Consider the following 19058-nt stretch of genomic DNA (forward strand, 5'->3'; position numbering starts at 1 on the left):
CTGTATTCCTGTGCAAGTGTGTATGTTGGCGTGTGGGTGGGCGAACGGGCCTGATGCAGTAATGATTTAGGTGGCAATATCGACACTCCACCCCTCCCTAATGGACCATGACCTCTTGATTTAGTCTATTGAGGCGACAGACGGTTCTCAGTAGGCCTGTTTTTCAGCCAGGCTAAATCACTTTCTGCAACCACATGATGACAGAGATAAAGTTTAAATAATGGTGCCTTTTTTTGATTACTGAAAATTGTGAATTGTTGGCTCAGAAACAAATGTTTTACAGGGATAGTTCACTCAAAAATGAAGATTCTGTCATCATTTACTCACCCTCATGTCGTTACAAACTTCTTCACAACGCAAAAGAAAATATCAGTGGTTTTTTTTTTCCATAAAATAAAAGTCAGTGGGGTCCAGTGTTGTTTGCAGTGTTGCTACTTATCAAAAATACATGGACATAAAATATGTTATCATTTTACCTGTTAAGTCTCAAAACATCTGCTATAAAATAGCACATTACAATGTAATTTAACAAAACACCAAATATTAACAAATATCTGACCGCTGGATGGCGTGATTAACCAATCAGAATCAAGAATCCCAAACAGCCACATAATAAATACAAATTTGAACTGGATCATACCTACCTAAAAATCTTCCAGCATAATGATCACACATTTTGCCTGCGGAGCTGCAAATCATATGCTGTAGTTTATTTTTACAGTGCTTCATGCACTTCCATCCTATCCAGTTTTGGGGAGAAAAAAAAGGAGTTATCAATAGAATGACTGTCTGAATGAAATCCACTGGGGGGAAAAAGTTGTTTACGACAAAGGAAAAAGCATTGGGTTTTTTGGTTTTAATTATTGGCTATGTTTTTACAGCAACAGTGGGCAAGTGCTCAGCTCTGACACATGAACGGAGGAATGTTTATTTGCTGCAGTTTAGGGGCATAGTGGTTACAGGAACACTGACACATTCCTCTGTCCCCAACTTTCCCTTTCTCTCTCTCATAATATCTTAAAACACTATTCAGCTTCTGCGCTCACACTGACTGAAGCTTTCTGTTCTCAAATTCAGTTAACAAATGCTAATATTACAGTCACAGCGATCTTTCCCTCAAGTCCCAGCACTAAATGGACATCTAAAATGCCGTACTATTACAAGGTCAAAGAAAAACACAATATTACCATTGAAAAAAACAGCATATGCTGGTTAGGTATGTTTTGAAGCATGGCAGCTGGTTTGAGCTGGTCCTTAGCTGTTCCTAAACTTGTTGAGCATCTAGCTCCTGCTCAGAACCAGCTCAGGACCAGCTTAAACTAGCCCATGACCAACTAAGGACCAGGTTAAACCAGCTCAAACCAGCTTCCATGCTTCAAAACATACCTAACCAGCATACATTGTTTTTTTAACAGGATAGTGGAAGTAAATATGATTGCATGCACCTCTGCTTCAGTGGGGCCTGGTTTCATCTCTTCAGTTCCCATCAGCTACCCTTGTAAAGAAGACATTTTTGGTCAAACAGTATGGGTATTTCAATGATTCTACATTTTCTATATTTGGAATGTCTCAATCTTCAATGCATGGCAACTACTTCAGTGCTTGGCTGCTGCTACTATTAAGCGGCTGATCGTTAATTTAACATTCGAAACTTTGACAAAAGCGTCTGGGAGAGATGCTTGGTTCTCTGTGCTATAACGAAGCCTTCACTGACATCTAGTGGAAGTCTTAACAAGCCAAAAATGTAAGCACACGAATTTACCTTGCATTGTTTGGACTTACCGAGATTATAATAAATCAACTGCAATGTACTTCAGTTTTTTTTTTTTTTACTTTAAATCTATAAATGGCAGCAATTTACATCGTAGGCCGTCTGCCTTTTTATGTATCCAGAAAAAAATATTTCTTTCTATCTATCTATCTATCTATCTATCTATCTATCTATCTATCTATCTATCTATCTATCTATCTATCTATCTATCTATCTATCTATCTATCTATCTATCTATCTATCTATCTATCTATCTATCTATCTCTAACACTATTTTAAATATTAAACGATGTTCTGTTACTTTAAAATCTTTGGGCCTTTTATTATCTTACCCAGATACTTCCGGCTGCTGTGTGCACTATATAAGTGACGTAAACGCTCTTCCGGTCCTCTCTCATGCATTTCTGAATCAAGATGGTGAGTTTTCCAGTCGTTCAGACAGAGGCCAGGGTTTCATAAGTGTGTTTATGAGGACGAGCTAGTGCGGGTTTTCCACCGGTTGTACATCTCGGAGTAATTTTTTACTTTGTACAATTAAACACTACTCCGGTTTGTTCATATTAAGTCATTAAAGCGATACTACGCCTGAAGTGTAACGCATGTACATTTACGCTCGTAACAAGCATTTATAAGCCATATGTCTTTACTTTTAACTGCCGATGTTAATCTTTAACACACATCTAAATATGAATGTTTTAAAAGCCTGGATAAGTGATGGAGATTTTTAGGCTATAGACTATTTATATGCGTATTACTTAATACAGCAGATGTACAATGTAAAAATTAATACATGAACACCTACAGCGGAGTAAAAGACAGATACTTAGGTTATCATTATATTTTAACTTAAAAATCATAAATCTAACATCTTTTGTAAGTTCATGTCTAAACAAGTTTGTAATTTGTAAACAAGTGCCAACTGTATTTCTTAATCTAGACTAAGAAGAGGAGGAATAATGGTCGTGCCAAAAAGGGACGTGGACATGTCCAGCCCATCCGATGCACGAACTGTGCCCGATGTGTCCCTAAGGACAAAGCCATCAAGAAGTTTGTCATCAGAAATATTGTGGAGGCTGCAGCTGTTAGGGACATCTCTCAATCAATAAATACTTAATGATACTAAACACCTCAGGAACCTGGAACAATCGGGTATTTTAAACAATCTAGCTAAGCTAAATCATTTATCCAACTTGCTTGTTTGTTCTTCTACAGCCTACATTTTGCCCAAACTGTATGTGAAGCTGCATTACTGTGTCAGCTGTGCCATCCACAGCAAAGTGGTGAGGAACCGCTCTCGTGAGGCCAGGAAAGACCGGACCCCTCCTCCACGGTTCAGGCCCACTGTAAGTCTTACATCCACATCAGCTTTCAATAAGAACATAAGCATGTTTTGTGCTTGATAGCTTTTAGGAATTATGAAACATGCTAATTTTACACCATTTTGTCAATATATATATAATACAAAGTTAACTGACTTTGTTTCCTTTCAGGGTGGTCCCCCAAGAGCCCCTCCAAAACCAATGTGATCTGGAGATATTTGCTTACATTTTTATGTAAGGAAATAAAGTGGACTAAAAATTAAAAGCGTGTTCTTCTTTGTGTTCACTCAAAAATGAAAAATGTTGCTTTTCTTTGTGTACTAAAAGTATGGTTGTACTCTGAGAAAGATTACATAGGGAAAATAAAACAGCTTAATTTTACAGTCATATTAACTAAAGCTTACTTTTTTTTTCATTTGTACATTTAGGACAAAACTGAATACATTTACTGAAGTGCATTTTGAAAAGGAAAATATTGTAAAATGTACCATTTGTTAGTTTACATTAGTTACCCATGAACAATAATGCTACAGAATTCATTAATCTTAATGGTTATTTACGTTTACTAAAACAGTTTTAAAATCTAAAGTTGTATGTGTTAACATTAGTTAAAGCAGTGTGAACAATTAACAACTCCGTTTTTATTAAAGATTAATAAAGGCTGGAAAATACATTACTCATTGTTTGTTCATGTGTTACCAATATATTTTTTTTACAAATCTAGTTTCATATTTTTAATTAATTCAAATTAGATGATATACTAGTAGTAAATAATAATGAAACACTATTAGTATTCTTAACAAAAACAAAAACTATTAACATCTTGTTAACTGAAATAAAATATATTAGATGAGAAAACTTTAATCAAAATTAAAAAAGTTAAATAGTAAAACTGAAAAACTAATAAAAGACAACAAAAAGACTTAAAAAATGAAAATATATAAAAACATTCAAATTATTAATAAATGCTAAATATTAAATTAATAATAGTGAAATATCTGCACTTAAGTTGGCTCAACTGAGAAAATAAGCTTCAAGTAATTTATAATACATGCTATAACTTTTTTTTTCTTAAATCATGGTTCTGTCCTTGTTTTAATTGAGAGACTACATGGATTTTTTCAGAATTAATCTGTCACACAGCACAACTATTTAAGTGGACTACAAAAATAAAAAGGGTGGTTAAAGATGGAGAGCAGTCACCTTAAATGTCCACCTTCCCTTAAACATACTGAACAATACATTCAACAGAATACTAAACATAACACAAAACTACTCATAAATTAGGCAAACTAGAGAACAAGTGTTTAGAGTTGTAAGCGGACAGAAGTTACAACAAATATTACTTTATTGGACATGAAAAATTACTTCAACTTAAAGTTGGGTTACACTCCTTAAAAACAAGATCAAATAAACAATACCTCTTGAAACCAACACACCTTTTATAGAACATGAGGCAGTTTTTTATATTCTAACAAATTTGAGGTAAAGAGTTTTTCTTTGTCATATACATTTTTTTTCTCACAAAATATTTAAAAACATTGAACCCAGGGATAAAGCCCAAGAATGACAGAGAGTTTGATCCCTGCCTCCCCCAAAATGCTAGGTGTCTCTTTCTCAGTTGCTGCTCATTATGGTTGCTTCACAGTTCATTTAAAAATATTGAGCTCCTCACACCTTGGGGATAAGAAATATGAAATGGTGCAGAAAAGAGCTGGGTTTGGTTAAATTGGTTGGGAAAATTGCAGCTAGCATTTCACAAGCAGAACAGTTGCAGAACCCCGGCAAACAAACGAGTACACACATGCAACCTCTCCCATTCACACACGCGGTAGAATTCATTAAATAATTTCTTTTTGATCATTAAGTGCATTGTGTCATATATGGTTTTTGCCATAATTTCAAGTAAATAAATTTATGTCTGCAGAAAAAAGAAAATTAAAGTCTATGAAGGGTGCAAAGTCCTTAACTAACCTTTGTAAATACTGGATTTGGTCTCACTTCTTCGATCCATTCATACCATTCATGTACTCCGTAGGCTTGCACTGGAGTGAATTCAAGCATACGCATTACAAGGCCTACAAACATTTTAAAAGTAACCGTAAGATGTAGGGTCAGTGGATTACACATAAGCAAGTATAGGAAACAGCTGACCACCTCCAAGGTCAAGTGATACACACATGCCACAACATCCAAGTACCCTTAACCACAGCCCACGTCACATAAAGGTGAGAAATGTACAAGCAATCAAACAAAACAAATCTTCGAAATTCATTCATTGGTGCTTTCGTTTTGTCTCAGTTTGTGCAAGTGAGATCCACTGATAAAACAGGCCACGATATATCTTAGCAGGACGGTACGTACCTCTACGACAACATTTCAGTCCTTTCCTTCAAAATCAAGCAGCAGTTCGTACTCAATGGGGACCGAGAGTACCGTATGCATGAACTCAGATAGGACATGACCACACAGGACAAGCGTACAGGATACAAGTCCAATATCGAGGGCAGAAGTCACACAAACATCCAAGCACCAAATTTTACAACACAAGGAGAAAATGTTCAGTTCTGAATCCTTAAATGACCGCGACCCCTTTTATTATTAGGAAAATAGCCTTTATAGAATTGTTTTTAAAAACACCACACTGTTCATCTGGTCTTTATAACCAACATGTTCTCGTATCAAATTGTTTCTTGTTTTCTCTAAATAGCATTTTTATCAGAAATCAGTGCAATAGAGCAATTTCAGAAAACAAAAGAATATGTTTCAAAGCTCAGTTACCAGTCATTACTGTGCCTGCCCCTCTAAAGCCTTTGAATAAAATCCCCCTCCCACCCCCGTGCCACCGCGTCTGTCCGAAACCCTCCCAACAGCCCCAGCAAAACACTCACATTTAAGCAGAATTAAAAAAAGTGCAATCCTCCTTTTGAGGTAACAACCCTTCTCCTTCACTCGTCATCAAAGTCTTGGAATGCAACATGGGTCTGCGTTTGGTCTGCACCAGAACATTAAGGCTCCTCCCCCCACCTCCGCATCGAAAAAAACATAATGTGGCCCACTGTGTTCGCAGCATGACCGAGGATGGATGCCGGGGACTTTGTACTACAAAAACGATTAAAAAAAAACTCTTTATCATCATTTAAGTGAGGTCGAGATAAAGTTTGAAACGACAATCAAGATCTGAGGCACGAGGAAACCAAGTGTTTTTTTTTTCTCTTCAGGACAGAGGTTGTAGACTCAAAAACTAAGGCAAATGTTTCAAGTTCATTTCCTTTCTCAAATAAAACATCAACATACATTTTAGAAAGAAATAAAATTACCCGAGCCTTAGCTTAAGCCCAATCCTTTTTGACCCAAGAGTGCCGTATCATCTCAGTTTTAAAGTTACCCGAATTCAAGCTGCATTGTACCTACTGAATCGTCCAGCATTAAAAACCATGTGCAATACGACAAGTAGCTTGTACAGGGTTCATATAAAGCAACGATTAAGGCAATATGTGTCTGTGCTCCTTATATGGCTAACATACCAATACTCCAGCCTCAGTTTTGCAATTCACGCTGCTTGCTCTCCATTCCCTCTCTGTCAGTAATGTCCTCCCTGAGTCGCCTAATTTCAACAGTCCCATCGAGGTATCCTAAAAGAGCACAAAGTTTGTGTGAATACTCCTAGGCATAGATTTCTCTTGTTTAACAGGCTCAGAAATTTTGGAAAACCACTCTGGAAACAGTCCGGACTTTGGACGCCTAAGCAGTTCATCGTCTTTCTCTCTTCAAGAGGCAGACTCTATGTAAACGCCACCGAACAGATGAGTATAGACCTAATCTCACACCTCGAATTTCTCTTCTCAACTGATAAAAAATAAACCCCATGGAAGGAAGGCACTTCTAAAGCAAAACAGCTGCGTCTTGCGATGAATGACTTGGTATGGGAGTGCGATCGGAGGATGTGATATGTCCTCCGTTTAAATCCTCTTGACATCCTGTAACACGGGATGCCATTGCACATTTTATGTTTGTACCTAAGCGATTAGCCTTCGACGGTAAAATATGATGTCCGCTAACTATAAAAGCAAGTGCTAATATGCCCCAGTCTGGTGCAGACCGAACTAGACGCCATGACGCCATCTCAAAGCAGCATACAACTCTGTACATCTTCCCCCCAGTCTCGACTTCCGCCAACTACAAGCCCACCTCAGCCAACCTGGTGCTCCCCGCGGACAATGTGCGACGAGAACTCGTAGCGGTCCTGGCTGCGGTGGCCACAGATGTTGCACTCGAAGGGCTGGCGGAAGCCGTGGCAGCCCATGTGGATGGTGAACATGACATGGTCCAGGAAGAAAATGCGACAGTGCTCGCAGCGGAAGGAGCGCACCGGCCGCCCTTCCCCGTCCACCACCTGCATGGCTTCCCTCGCTGGTGGCGAGCGCGGGCTCGCCTTGGTCGGTAAACCCCCAGGAACCCTTTTTTCCCTGTCCCCTTCCATGTCTGTTTCTTTGGCGTGACTAGGACTGTGCCGCTCTCGCCCGCGGTGGTTCAAGTTTCCCGGTGGCACCGAGGTGATAACACACTGTTCCTCCGCCATGCTCTCAGTGTCTGTCGAATCTTGGTAACCGTTGCTTGGCGAAGCGGCGTGGCTCCGGGTGGAGGGCGCATCTTCATGACCCTCGCCGGCTTCCCTCCCGGCCAGGCCCATGGAGATGCCCCCTGCACAGTTTAGACGCTGCCCTAGAGGAGTTATGTGAGGGTATACGGAGCTGATGACTGGGGTGAACTCTGAGAGGCAGGCGGAGTGGGGAGGCATCCGCAGGGAGTGGGAAGGATCCACATCATTGCTGCCTCCTCTCTGTGCCCGCAGGAAACGTCCTCCCATGCCTGCTAAAGCAGTGGTGTCACCCTCGGGGTGCGAAAGCAACATGTCCCCTTCTTTATCAGGATTGGGGTCAAGTTCATAAGGTGCTTCGGCTATATTCAGTCGCATGTGCTTTTCACCTAGAAAATCAAGGAGCATCATTGGTCTTCAGTAACCACTAGATTGCGCTGAAGTGATTTTTTTTTTTACAGTTAAGCAATAACCAATACAATTTTTATAACATTGTAAAACTGAGCAAAAAATAAAATTATATAAATAAATGATATATTATATATGAAAAGACAAATAGCTAAAAAAACTATATAATAAAAATATATTTCTATAAATATATATATATATATATATAAATATATATATATATATATATATATATATATATATATATATATACACATGTATGTAAACTACTGTTCAAAATTTTGGAGTACAGTAAATTTTTTTTAAAGAAATTCATATGATAGTACAGACATTTATACTGGAGAATCGGCTGGTGTAAATTCAGCTATGCAACCACCAAAATACATTACAAAAATTGTAATAATATTTAACAAAATTAGTTTTTTTTTCTGTTTTGTTAAAAAAATGAAGCCTTTACATCTACATTTATCTACATGTTGTTATATTAACAATCAGTCAGTAATTCGTTTCACTAACCTTACAAATTTGCATGTTTAACACTTGAAAAATGTACAAAGAGAGCTCATTTTGAGTCAGACATAATAACATGCGATTCACTGAAAAAGCCATCCAAACCAAAACATTAAGAAAGTCCAAATCAGTTATCTGATTCGGTCCTTGATTTAGACAGATTTGCTTTGACTGATACAACCCGAGTGATTTGTTCATAAATTTGCACATTTTATTGCATGTTTTCTGTTGTGTATAGTCTGTAAACAGTTCACTAACTCACAACTTTTCACCCGGAATGGCAGAGCAGAAACACTGTTCTACTTAAGAGTTCAAAGAAATGGTCTTACCCAGAAACTTCTGGGGTGTAGATCTCTTCCTCTTGGTGATGCTATTGGTCAGCCGGTCAATGAAGGTCATCTTCTCTGAGGAGGACTGGATCAGGGGTTCAGACATCATCTCCACGTTATGGGACTCTACCTGAACATAATGCCAATGTAGAAGCATGTTTATAATAGAACAGTGTTCAAAATGGTGTTACAACACCAGTGCAATTTCACAACATTTTTGATTCCACAGCAATTATTTATATGGTATTGAATATACACTACTGTTCAGATGTTTTGGGGTCAGTTTTTGGAAGAAATCTCTCACCAGGGCTGCACTTATTTGAAATCAGTACTATTGTGAAATTCAAGAGTTTCTATTTTAATAAAAAAAATGTTAAAATGTCATTTATTCCTATGATGGCAAAGCTGAATTTTCCTCATCATCCCTACAGTCTTCAGTGTCACGTGATCCTTCGGAAATCATTCTAATATGCTGATTTGTTTCTCAGGAATCATTTCCTATTATCAGTAATGTTGAAAACAGTCCTGGAACAGTGCTGCTTAGTATTTTTATAAAAGGAAAGTTCACATTTTTTTCAAATAGAAACCCAAAATAACAAAACAAATGTCTTAACCAACACAATTTATCAATTCAAAATAAAACCACTAAAAAAAAGTTTTCATATTTGTTAAAAAAAAAAAAAAACTTAATCTGCACTGACCACAAACTTTTGAACAGCAGCGTACTCGTTTATTAAATTAAAAATCTAAATCAAACACAGTCTAATGTAAAATAAATTACTTAAGAGCAGAGCATTAAGTGTATGATTATTAGTTAACTTACAATACATTAATATTGATTCAATACTGACTGAACAGCAGGTCTGTTTTTCAAATAAGAATAAAAAGAAAAAAAAAGAGCATAACAACAAAAGAGACTGCAGCAGGTATGAGCTACATTTGAACTCATACTGCAAGCCCTACAGCACAGTGATATTTTACACATAACCACCTGTTTATATTCTCTGTGTTTACAATTATACCTCTCCAAAGCATGTATTTTAATCATGAAGTGCTTTGGACCGTTCATGCACGCAGCTACACCACCAGCTGTGATCTTCACAGAGCATGAATGCAATAACACTGCAGAGCTTTCAAAAGCAGCCGCCTGTCAGCCAGCACTTGAGTAGTGAATACCACTGATGCTTCAGAAAGAATGATATCATGCACTTTGTGCCAAAGTACTGCTAGTTTTGACCTCCCTTGCATTTGCGTGAGTAAATATGGGATTACCGTGTGCAGGCTGGGTGTTGTGAGCAGGCTGGTGGTCCAGACTCTGTAGGTAGCTGTGACAGCGCTCACGATGCTCCTCCAGGGTGTTCTGCTGCTTGTAGCTGCGCCCACAATAACTGCACTTGTAGGGCTTTCCTACTGTAGGGGAGGACACTGAAATAACGAGGACGGAGAATATGAATGCATTTGACACAGCTTTGCAGGTGTTATGTAATACAGTATTGATGTTGTGGCTAATATAAGATGTTACCCACTAAAATGATGATTATTTTTATAAATTGTAATATAAAAATGTTAGAAAAAATAAAAATGTTAATATAATATAATAATATTTCCAATATGATTATTAAATACGAATAATGTAATGACTGATACAGAATTTATCAGACCACAGAATTTCCCTTGTCACAATTTCCCCAAAAACGAAATGACACGCTGCTCATCTATGACGTTTGTAGAATAGAAAAACCTACAGACCGCATCTGTCCGTTCAGCTTTAGAGATGTGCGTCATTTCGGAGAAATTCATTACTAAAGTCATTTCTCTGAATATCTGCATTCTCATTCAAAGGACCTTAGGCACTACAGGTAAATGCTCTTCATCATTCAAAAACACAAGCAGGATATCCTGTTTTCATAATACTCTAAATGTCATACTAGACCGCTGAATTTTGTTGTCTTTGACTAAAACTTGATTACATAACTAATGGATGAGGTCTTATTTACACTTACTAGTCTACTCGCACAACCTTTAGTAAAGCAACAGGTTTAAAAGGAAGTTGAGCAAAGTTCTAGGCAGCAAAATAATCACCACTTGCATTAAAGGAGAAACAGGTTAAAATGACCTTGACTACATTAATTTCTACTCCGTGGCAAATCGAAAGGCTTTTTCCATCCCACACACTTTTCCAACCATTTATTTTCCAGCCACAAAGTTCTCTTTCCTTCCTTCTCTTTATTTCTCGCAAATGGCCTCTCTCTAACCACAAAGGCTCACCGGAGTGGGTGCGGAGGTGTCCTGTCAGGGCGTCACGGCGACGACAGGCGTAGTTACAAAAGGGACATTTGAAGGGCTTTTCGCCAGAGTGGAGCTTGATGTGACGCAGCAAGTTGCCCTTTTGAGTGAAGGAGGCCCCACACTGGTTACATTGGAATGGCCGCTCACCTACAGAGACCAAGACTACCAGTTTTCCCACCGGCCCAAAAAAACAGCAGCACATATCTTCAAGCTGACATTTCTAAAGAAGTCTGATCTTTTTTTGTCAAGAGTAAATCAAGAAACACTTACCTGTATGGCTGCGCTTGTGCACCATTAGAACATTGGGTCCAATGCAAATCATCCCACATATATCACATTTAAGTTTCCCATTGGGCAGCCGAATGGGACCTGGGGATGCCGACTCAGAGTTGGCCATCTCCCCGCAGCCACTCCCAGCCTGCCCTCGTGTACCTCCGACTATCTCCACACCACCATCTTCTGCCAACTCGCCCTTTTCATCTTTCCATCTTTCATCCTTCTCCCCAACTCTCCTTTCCGCCAGTGGAGCACCACCTGCCTCCTCGTCACTATACAGCTCCACCTTGATGGAGTTAGCTAGGAATGGATAGAAAGTTGTACTTTTATTCACTTGGCAAATGCTTTTATCCAAAGTAGAAATAATCAGCAATCAGTGTGGCAGTAGAATTAATGGCAATTGCAGAAATTATTCAAAATGTAAAAGTATGTTTAATGGACAGAAATACTGACCACTGAGTGAGCGGCTGGGTGAGGACTGTTGACTGTTTGGTGTGCTCACAGTGGGTCCTCTGACCCCTGCAAAAAACTCCCGCTCGGTTGAAGAATCTCCACTACCTAAAACATTGAACCATGTACAATGGGGTCAAAATAATCTTTGCACTTTTTTTTTTTTTTTTTTTTACATTTAAATCAAATGTCCCAATATACATTATATTAGTATGACAATTTGAGTGAAAAGGTGAATTAGAAAAAAAAAAAAAAAAAAAAGGTGTTTTCTTTTTATTTTTTTATAATGTCTTAGTATTATTATTTTTTTTTAAATTACATTTTTTTTTTAATAAAATTAAAATTAAAAAAATCCCAGATTTTAATGAGGACATGGACATTTGAAACCCACTATATTTAGCTACATGCATGTCTATGAGAAAAACTAGAGAATAAGACCTGATAAAGGCACCTTACCTGACAAGTACGAACGGCCATTGCAATCGTCAGCATTCATCATCACACCAGCTGCCTGTACTGAGAAATCATACAAAAATTATTTCTTGATAAGACATAAAACTTACACATCTTGCAAAAAACAACTTACAATTTGAAGCACGTTTTAAAGAAACCTGAGTGCATGCATTGATACATTTCACAATAATACACTGCACACAAAGAACACTAAAATGATTATATATGACTCTTCTGATTTCAACTGAAAAAATAAACTGGTTCACTTGCAGTTTGTTATTTCTCCCTTTCCTGTGTGGTTGCACGGTTCGAGTAGCTGAATAATTTATATGCACACACTGGTCAAGATCTCATTTCTAGCTCAACAGCTGAACTGAGTGTCCATTCTATAGAATTCTAATCTTAAATGGAAAGCGTAGTGTGCAAGAAACTGCCCTCCCTTTAGACTGTGACCTATCAGAACACAGGCTGACATCTGAAGCAACAATGATAGTAAGGCAAATGGAGGGGTTGTTATGATTTGCCATTACTCAGAAATTTCCACATATTATCTCTCGGCTTTGGTACTGGAAACAAATGCAACACTTTTGGTAACAAAATAAAAGTTTTTGTTTATAAAAATAACTATTTGACACGTCTGCTGTCAAAAAAGGACTGCATTTTAAGAAAGACTTTAAAGCTTTTAACCTTTGTCTTTCAGCATGTACTGCAGCTTTAATTGTTTTTCTGGATGTCTATAAATAAATTTTGACCCAAAATTTTTTCATATTGTCTAACATTTAGACCTTCACATGTACTGTTCTTTATGATTGGAAATAGTTGGGCTAAAGATCACCTGCAGTACAAGATCCCTTTGATGTAATATTTTATACTAAATAACAACACTAAAAACACTAAAAAAATATAAAAATAAGATTAAAAAAAACACCTTAGCACTTTCCTAAACATTTCTAGCGCTTGGCATAAGTGGGAACAAATGTATTTGTTAAAAATGAACATGCCAAATAGACTCATATTGTCTGCTCCAGTCATAACATAGAATTATGAAACACACATAAACTAAAATAAGAGAAAAAGATACATACATTTACTAATAGCAAAATAATACGCAAGGTGTTTTAAAAGACAAAGAAACACTAAAAGTGATTGAAATAAACATGAATGTGACACGTGAACATTTCTTTTGACACAAGCTGTGTATGAAAATTATTTAATAAAAAAAAAATATATTTTTTCCTCCCATTATAATACTCTTTGGGACCAGATAAAAACTCATTCTGAAGAACTCACAACTGAATTATTTTGTGGTTAATATGGGTCAAAACTGACCTAAGGATCATAGGAAGGTACAGTTTAAACACATTCAGATATTATAAACAGCAGGTGTAGGCTCTAGACAGTTGCTATTAGACATTGCGTACTTTTTCATTCTTTTAAACCTAGAATAAATATGGACTCTTAAAGACTAATATCTTATATCCTCTTCATATTTATAAATATTTAATAACATATGATCTAACAACAAGCAGGTCGTCAGAGATGTAAGACCTCTTTGTGTCGTATAAGACAGAAAACAGCCAGATCTCATGAATTCACAGTGCTGTCAACGAGTCTAATAACCGCATTAATCGAAACAGCCCCTGTCTGTCAGCAATCACACCTTAAAACAATGCCTGACGACGAGAACATGACTGTCGTGCACGAGCACTCGTACGTTTTGTAACTTTTCATGCACCATCGTGCTGCAGAGGAGGACTGACAGCACGCAGAATCATGTCAATCCTGTCCGTCTACAGCAACACTAGCTAGCAACCGCTGCTAACCAGCTAACGAGACGTGACAGCTCGCAATAAGGTAAAGACAGCGCTGAACTAACTCACAAACGAAAGGACTAGCGTCGCTGACAACGCAATCCAATCGGCAGCCTCCGGTCGTGAAATACAGTCGATCTTTAGACGTGACAAACTAAAGCGGAATTATGTTTCCTGAGAGCCCGCTCGCGTTGCTATGGCACCCAGCACTCGACAGATGCGTCTAGCCGTGTAAACCCTCCCAATCCGAGCATAGCTACCTGACCTAATGTCACTTTCCTTGAATAACCGCTATCGATTTAGCAAGGGTGAGTATTTTTCTTACCTGACGATCGACGGTGATTGCAATATTTATACAGCAGAAGCGCCGTTTGTTTTCTCTGGCGAAGGCAACATCTCCGGGATCTTTTACCTGAAACCCCAAACAACTTCCGGGCCCATGCCGGGATACAGGCCCGAGTAACCTATAACCGAAAACCGCCTCTCAAATCCATGATTGGGAGAGATTATCGAATGCATCGATCCTCAAGCTACAGGTTAGGAAATAAAAAGCTACGCAAAAGCTACAAACGTCACATATTATTATTATTATTATTATTATTATTATTATTATTATTATTATTATTATTGTTATTATTATTTGATTTCGATGATAGTGTCAGTAAAAATGACTTTTTGTTGACCGTATAATTAGGACAAATGATGACACAGTAATGATATTATAAATTCTAAAACCATTACTAATTATGTGTTGTTGTTATTATTTCATTGGCAGTGTCAGTAGAAGTGACATTTAAAAAAACAAATCTTAACTATGATTTATCTTAAATAATACTTCTTTCATTTTAAGCAACTTTAAACACTTCCCTGTGACAAACAGGTAAAATTTGTCTGTTTGTGAGAATCGTTGAACGTATAATTAGAACAAATCACACAGTAATGATATTCTAAATTCTAAAACCATTAATAATTTTATTCGTGTGCAAATTAAAAAAAGACATTCAAAAGCAGATGTGTTACTAAGATTTATCATTAAAAAAAATCCTTAATTAAAGCAACATTTATAATTTCCCTGTTTAAGGTAACAGGCCTAATATTTGTTTAGTTTTAGGGATTTTGTTGAATGTATAATTAGACAAAAATGATAGGCTACATTCACGATATTCTAAATTCTAAAGCCATTGATAATTTAATTAGTGTGCATATTATTGTTATTATTATTATCATTATTGTAGTAGTAGTTGTTGTTGATGTTATGTAGGCCTGTCCTACAGTAACATGCATGTAGTTCCACGTTAATTTATTTATATACTTGGCTATGATGCCTACATTGTTTTGGTTGTACAGAGTCATACGAATTTAAACTTGTAAATATATAGCAAATATACTTATATTTAGTACTTACTCATATCCTAGGTTCATCAACAATTATATCACGTTCGGTCAAAAATCTGGGTGTAATCTTTGATGACTAGCTAACTTTCAAAGACCACACTGCAAAGACTGCTCGATCTTGCAGGACTGCATTGCACAACATCAGAAAGGTCAGGCCCTTCCTTTAACAGAGCATGCTGCACAACTTCTAGTCTAGGCTCTTGTATTTTCTTGGCTGGACTACTGCAGTGCTCTTCTGACTGGATTTCCATCATGCACAATCAAACCTCTGCAAATGATTCAGAATGCAGGAGCATGTCTGATCTTCAACAAGCCCAAAAGGGCCCTAGTCAGACCTCTCTTTATTTCCCTGCACTGGCTACCGGTTGCGGCTCACATAAAGTTCAAGTCCTTGATGCTGGCAAATAGAACAGCCACAAGCTCACTCACTCTTACGAATCTACATCCATTCCAGAAGCCTGAGATCTACAATAATGTTTTATTATTGTAATTATTGTATTAATTAATAATAGGCCGATCCCCTGCAGTACCATTGCTGACCCCTTGGGGTCACCAACTCCCCGTGGAAGACCATTGAGTATCAAAACAATTCTTTTAATGTTACCACAAGATGGTAGAGAATCCTAAGTTGTCCTCCTCGAGGGAGAACTTCTCTAAATAAAAATGAGAAACCTTTTTTTTTAGAAAGATTCACGTTTATTACATCAGATTGAATTTATCAAGACAAAAATATCCTGTTGTTCTCTCAAGTATGTGAAAATTAAATCTGTGTCTTTTAAACAGTATGTGACGTCTTCCTAAGAAGATCATTTTCTCCTTTTTGTCTTATGTCTGTTGAGAAGTATTTCATATGCCTCCTGAATCTAAATAAACATCTGCTGTGCCTCTGCTTGCTGCTCGGGGTTGTGATCTGGATGCCACACTTTAGCCAGTTCTCTATAGCTGCGAGTAACCTCCTCCAGAGAAGCTTCTTCTGACAGTGATAGTATCTGATTGTAAGAAAATATTAAAATGACACAAAAAAAAATGCCATTATTTACCTTCTGATATGTAAAAACACTGCAGAGTAAAAACTATAAATAATATATACACTGGTGTTGACCACTTGAAACTGCACTGAACTCACCTTCAGAGCCTCCATTTCTTTTTTACTATACTCATTAAGAATTATTTCTAGCATCTTCCTCCAGGTTTCCTCGTAGAAACCCCCTCCTGTCAGGACACATAGCAGACGATACGGCAACAGCAAAAAATACTCTAGGAGTCCTTTGAGCCACGGAATGAACCAGAAGAAATCGAGCAGTGCCGCTATACAGTCCGATATGTAGTATAATGTGGCAGTGGTGTTGTGGAAAACACAGTATCCCAGCGGAGCAGAGAAAGCCAGCACACCTAAACTCAGACGATACAGACGGGGCCCTTGGGAAGATTAATACAAACTGGCTTAATTAAACAGTCTCGCACATGTATGTATACATTATGTATAAATAATTTTTTTTTGTGCTAACATTTTGAGAACCAAATAGAGACCAAATAACTTTGAATGAACATTCTATTAACTTTACTGCAAGACATTGCAGTATGGGTTGTCATGCATAAAATGTGCATATGTAAAGTGCGTCTCACCAAGAGGCTCTGGCCTCTGAGGTCTGAACGTGCTGTGCTGCGCAGCGGTAACACTGCCAGCTATGCTGATGGGCAGAGGAGAGAGGTTGCTGCCATAGAAGATGGATGATGTGATGATGCACATAACGAGGGTCTTCTGAAGGTCAGAGGTCTGCTGGCCCACAGAGGACACCAGATGAATACCTGCAGCTACGCTCAGTGGCAGCACTAGGAAGTAGAAGAAGCTAAGAGAACTGAGGCTTATTAAAGCCACAGAGCCGAAGTAAATACCAACACAAATCTGACCGGCGAACCGAATCAGGCCTACAGGTGGTGGTGGAGTGGCTTGTGGACGTCTAACAGGGGGGGCTCTCTCTGCTGCATGGTTGGCCTCGCTCACATACGATGGGATACGGAAGAACTCTCTTACCCAGCCAATGCCAAAACCTCCAAAAGTTAGTATCCAAAGAAGAGCATGGCTGTCTCTGCCCAGGTAAATGTGGTGAAGGCCAAGTGGGCCACCCATTGCCCACAAGGCGTATGTGATCATGATCTTTTTAGCCATGAGGTCATTCTAGCTGCACACAGGAGCTTGAAAAAAAAAAGTCAATAATTTTCAAATTTAGCCAATAACATGATTACAAAAAGTGCTTAATAATAAAGTTTAAGAACAAGCATTTTATGTGAATCTCATACAGTTTTTAAAGGAATAGTTCACCCAAAGAGGACAATTTCGCCTGCTTCTCATGTAAATCTATCATATAAGACTATATAGCATGGAATATTGCTTTATTTATTGCTTTTTTATGGTGGTTATTTCCTTTTGGAGCTTGATAGCATTGGTCAGCATTTACTGTACGAACAAGAAAAGCACATTTTGGTATATATTTTCTCCTTTGGTGTTCCCCAGAAGAAATAAAGTCATACAGGTTTGGAAATACATGAGGGTGAGTAAATAATGACAGAACTGGCATAGTTGGGTTTTATGCTTTTGATAATCTCTCTTTTCACGCTCTCATATCACCCATATCACTGGCTTTCAAGTTATAAAATCATACAGCTCACAGTTCTCTTACCTGCGGGAACTGAGAGATCAAGCTTCATTCATATACCAGATTGTTTTAGAAGACTCCTATAACATGGTCAGCATTAAAAATGTAAGAATGCATGCAATAGATCACAGCATAATCGTTTTTAAATTTAAATCATTCACTTTCAGGAAATAATAACCTATGGACTTCCATGTTTGCGTCAGTATGGACTTTGGTTTGATGATGACACAGTTGTAAAGAGTAAACTTTGATTTACCATATCTGTGAACACCTTTCAGACATGGAACATTAGACATTAACTAAAATACTCTAGACTTCTTAAATATGTTTTTACAGGGTAAACATGCTGAACCATACTCCTCAGACTGCAACCTTAAACACATTTCTGCTAATCTACATTAATGTTTAAAAGTTTGTTATCAGTAAGATTTTTTTTTTTTCAGCAAGGATGCATTAAAATTATAAAAAACATTTATTATTATACAAACATATTAAGCAGGACAGCATTGATGATAATAAGAAATATTTCTTGAGCACCACATCAGAATGCTAGAATGATTTTTATGGATGGGTTATATTTTTACATTTGTTATTATTCATAACAATACAGCTGCAGTTATTGCTATCACATTTTTTATTTGTTTTAATAAGTTACAAAGAAATGCCCAAAGTCGTGAACAAAGCAAAAAGTATTGATAGCTCAGCTCTAAGAACAACATCAAAGAAAACATAATAATTCACTCGATTTTAATTTGTGGCAGTCTAAAGTGCATAAATAAAAAAGCCTACA

General features: G+C 37.5%; 2 protein-coding genes and 2 long non-coding RNA genes across 8 annotated transcripts; 2 read left to right on the plus strand and 2 right to left on the minus strand.

Moving 5' to 3' along the window:
• Positions 1–2141: 2141 nt before the first annotated feature.
• On the plus strand, positions 2142–2865 carry LOC122134191. Its single transcript, XR_006153320.1, has 2 exons — positions 2142–2188; positions 2709–2865. It is a non-coding gene; the product is annotated as an uncharacterized LOC122134191 (long non-coding RNA).
• An 85-nt stretch (positions 2866–2950) lies between these two features.
• Positions 2951–3355, plus strand: LOC122135093. Its single transcript, XR_006153319.1, has 2 exons — positions 2951–3114; positions 3262–3355. It is a non-coding gene; the product is annotated as an uncharacterized LOC122135093 (long non-coding RNA).
• A 1065-nt stretch (positions 3356–4420) lies between these two features.
• Positions 4421–14713, minus strand: LOC109065056 (zinc finger protein Eos-like). 4 transcript variants are annotated; one of them, XM_042713267.1, is made up of 8 exons: positions 14542–14713; positions 12409–12463; positions 11956–12060; positions 11497–11802; positions 11206–11388; positions 10208–10362; positions 8938–9067; positions 4421–8079 (listed from the first exon to the last, which is right to left on the minus strand). In XM_042713267.1, the coding sequence occupies exons 2-8, from the start codon at positions 12449–12451 to the stop codon at positions 7283–7285; spliced, it is 1719 nt and encodes a 572-aa protein (XP_042569201.1). In that variant the 5' UTR covers positions 12452–12463; positions 14542–14713; the 3' UTR covers positions 4421–7282. The 4 variants fall into 4 exon arrangements, with proteins under 4 accessions (XP_042569201.1, XP_042569200.1, XP_042569203.1 ...); XM_042713266.1 differs by having other exon boundaries at positions 12409–12468; XM_042713269.1 differs by having other exon boundaries at positions 11206–11373; positions 12409–12468; positions 14542–14712.
• Positions 14714–16289: 1576 nt separating this feature from the next.
• LOC109108348 (dnaJ homolog subfamily C member 22-like) lies at positions 16290–18472 on the minus strand. 2 transcript variants are annotated; one of them, XM_042713271.1, is made up of 4 exons: positions 18293–18472; positions 17238–17807; positions 16738–17003; positions 16290–16600 (listed from the first exon to the last, which is right to left on the minus strand). In XM_042713271.1, exons 2-4 carry the CDS (start codon positions 17779–17781, stop codon positions 16475–16477), a joined length of 936 nt encoding a protein of 311 aa, XP_042569205.1. In that variant the 5' UTR covers positions 17782–17807; positions 18293–18472; the 3' UTR covers positions 16290–16474. The 2 variants fall into 2 exon arrangements, with proteins under 2 accessions (XP_042569205.1, XP_042569204.1); XM_042713270.1 differs by having other exon boundaries at positions 16738–17030; positions 18293–18469.
• Positions 18473–19058: the final 586 nt, after the last annotated feature.

The sequence above is a fragment of the Cyprinus carpio genome, chromosome A23 (assembly GCF_018340385.1).
Source record: "Cyprinus carpio isolate SPL01 chromosome A23, ASM1834038v1, whole genome shotgun sequence".
Taxonomy (NCBI): Eukaryota; Metazoa; Chordata; class Actinopteri; order Cypriniformes; family Cyprinidae; genus Cyprinus; species Cyprinus carpio.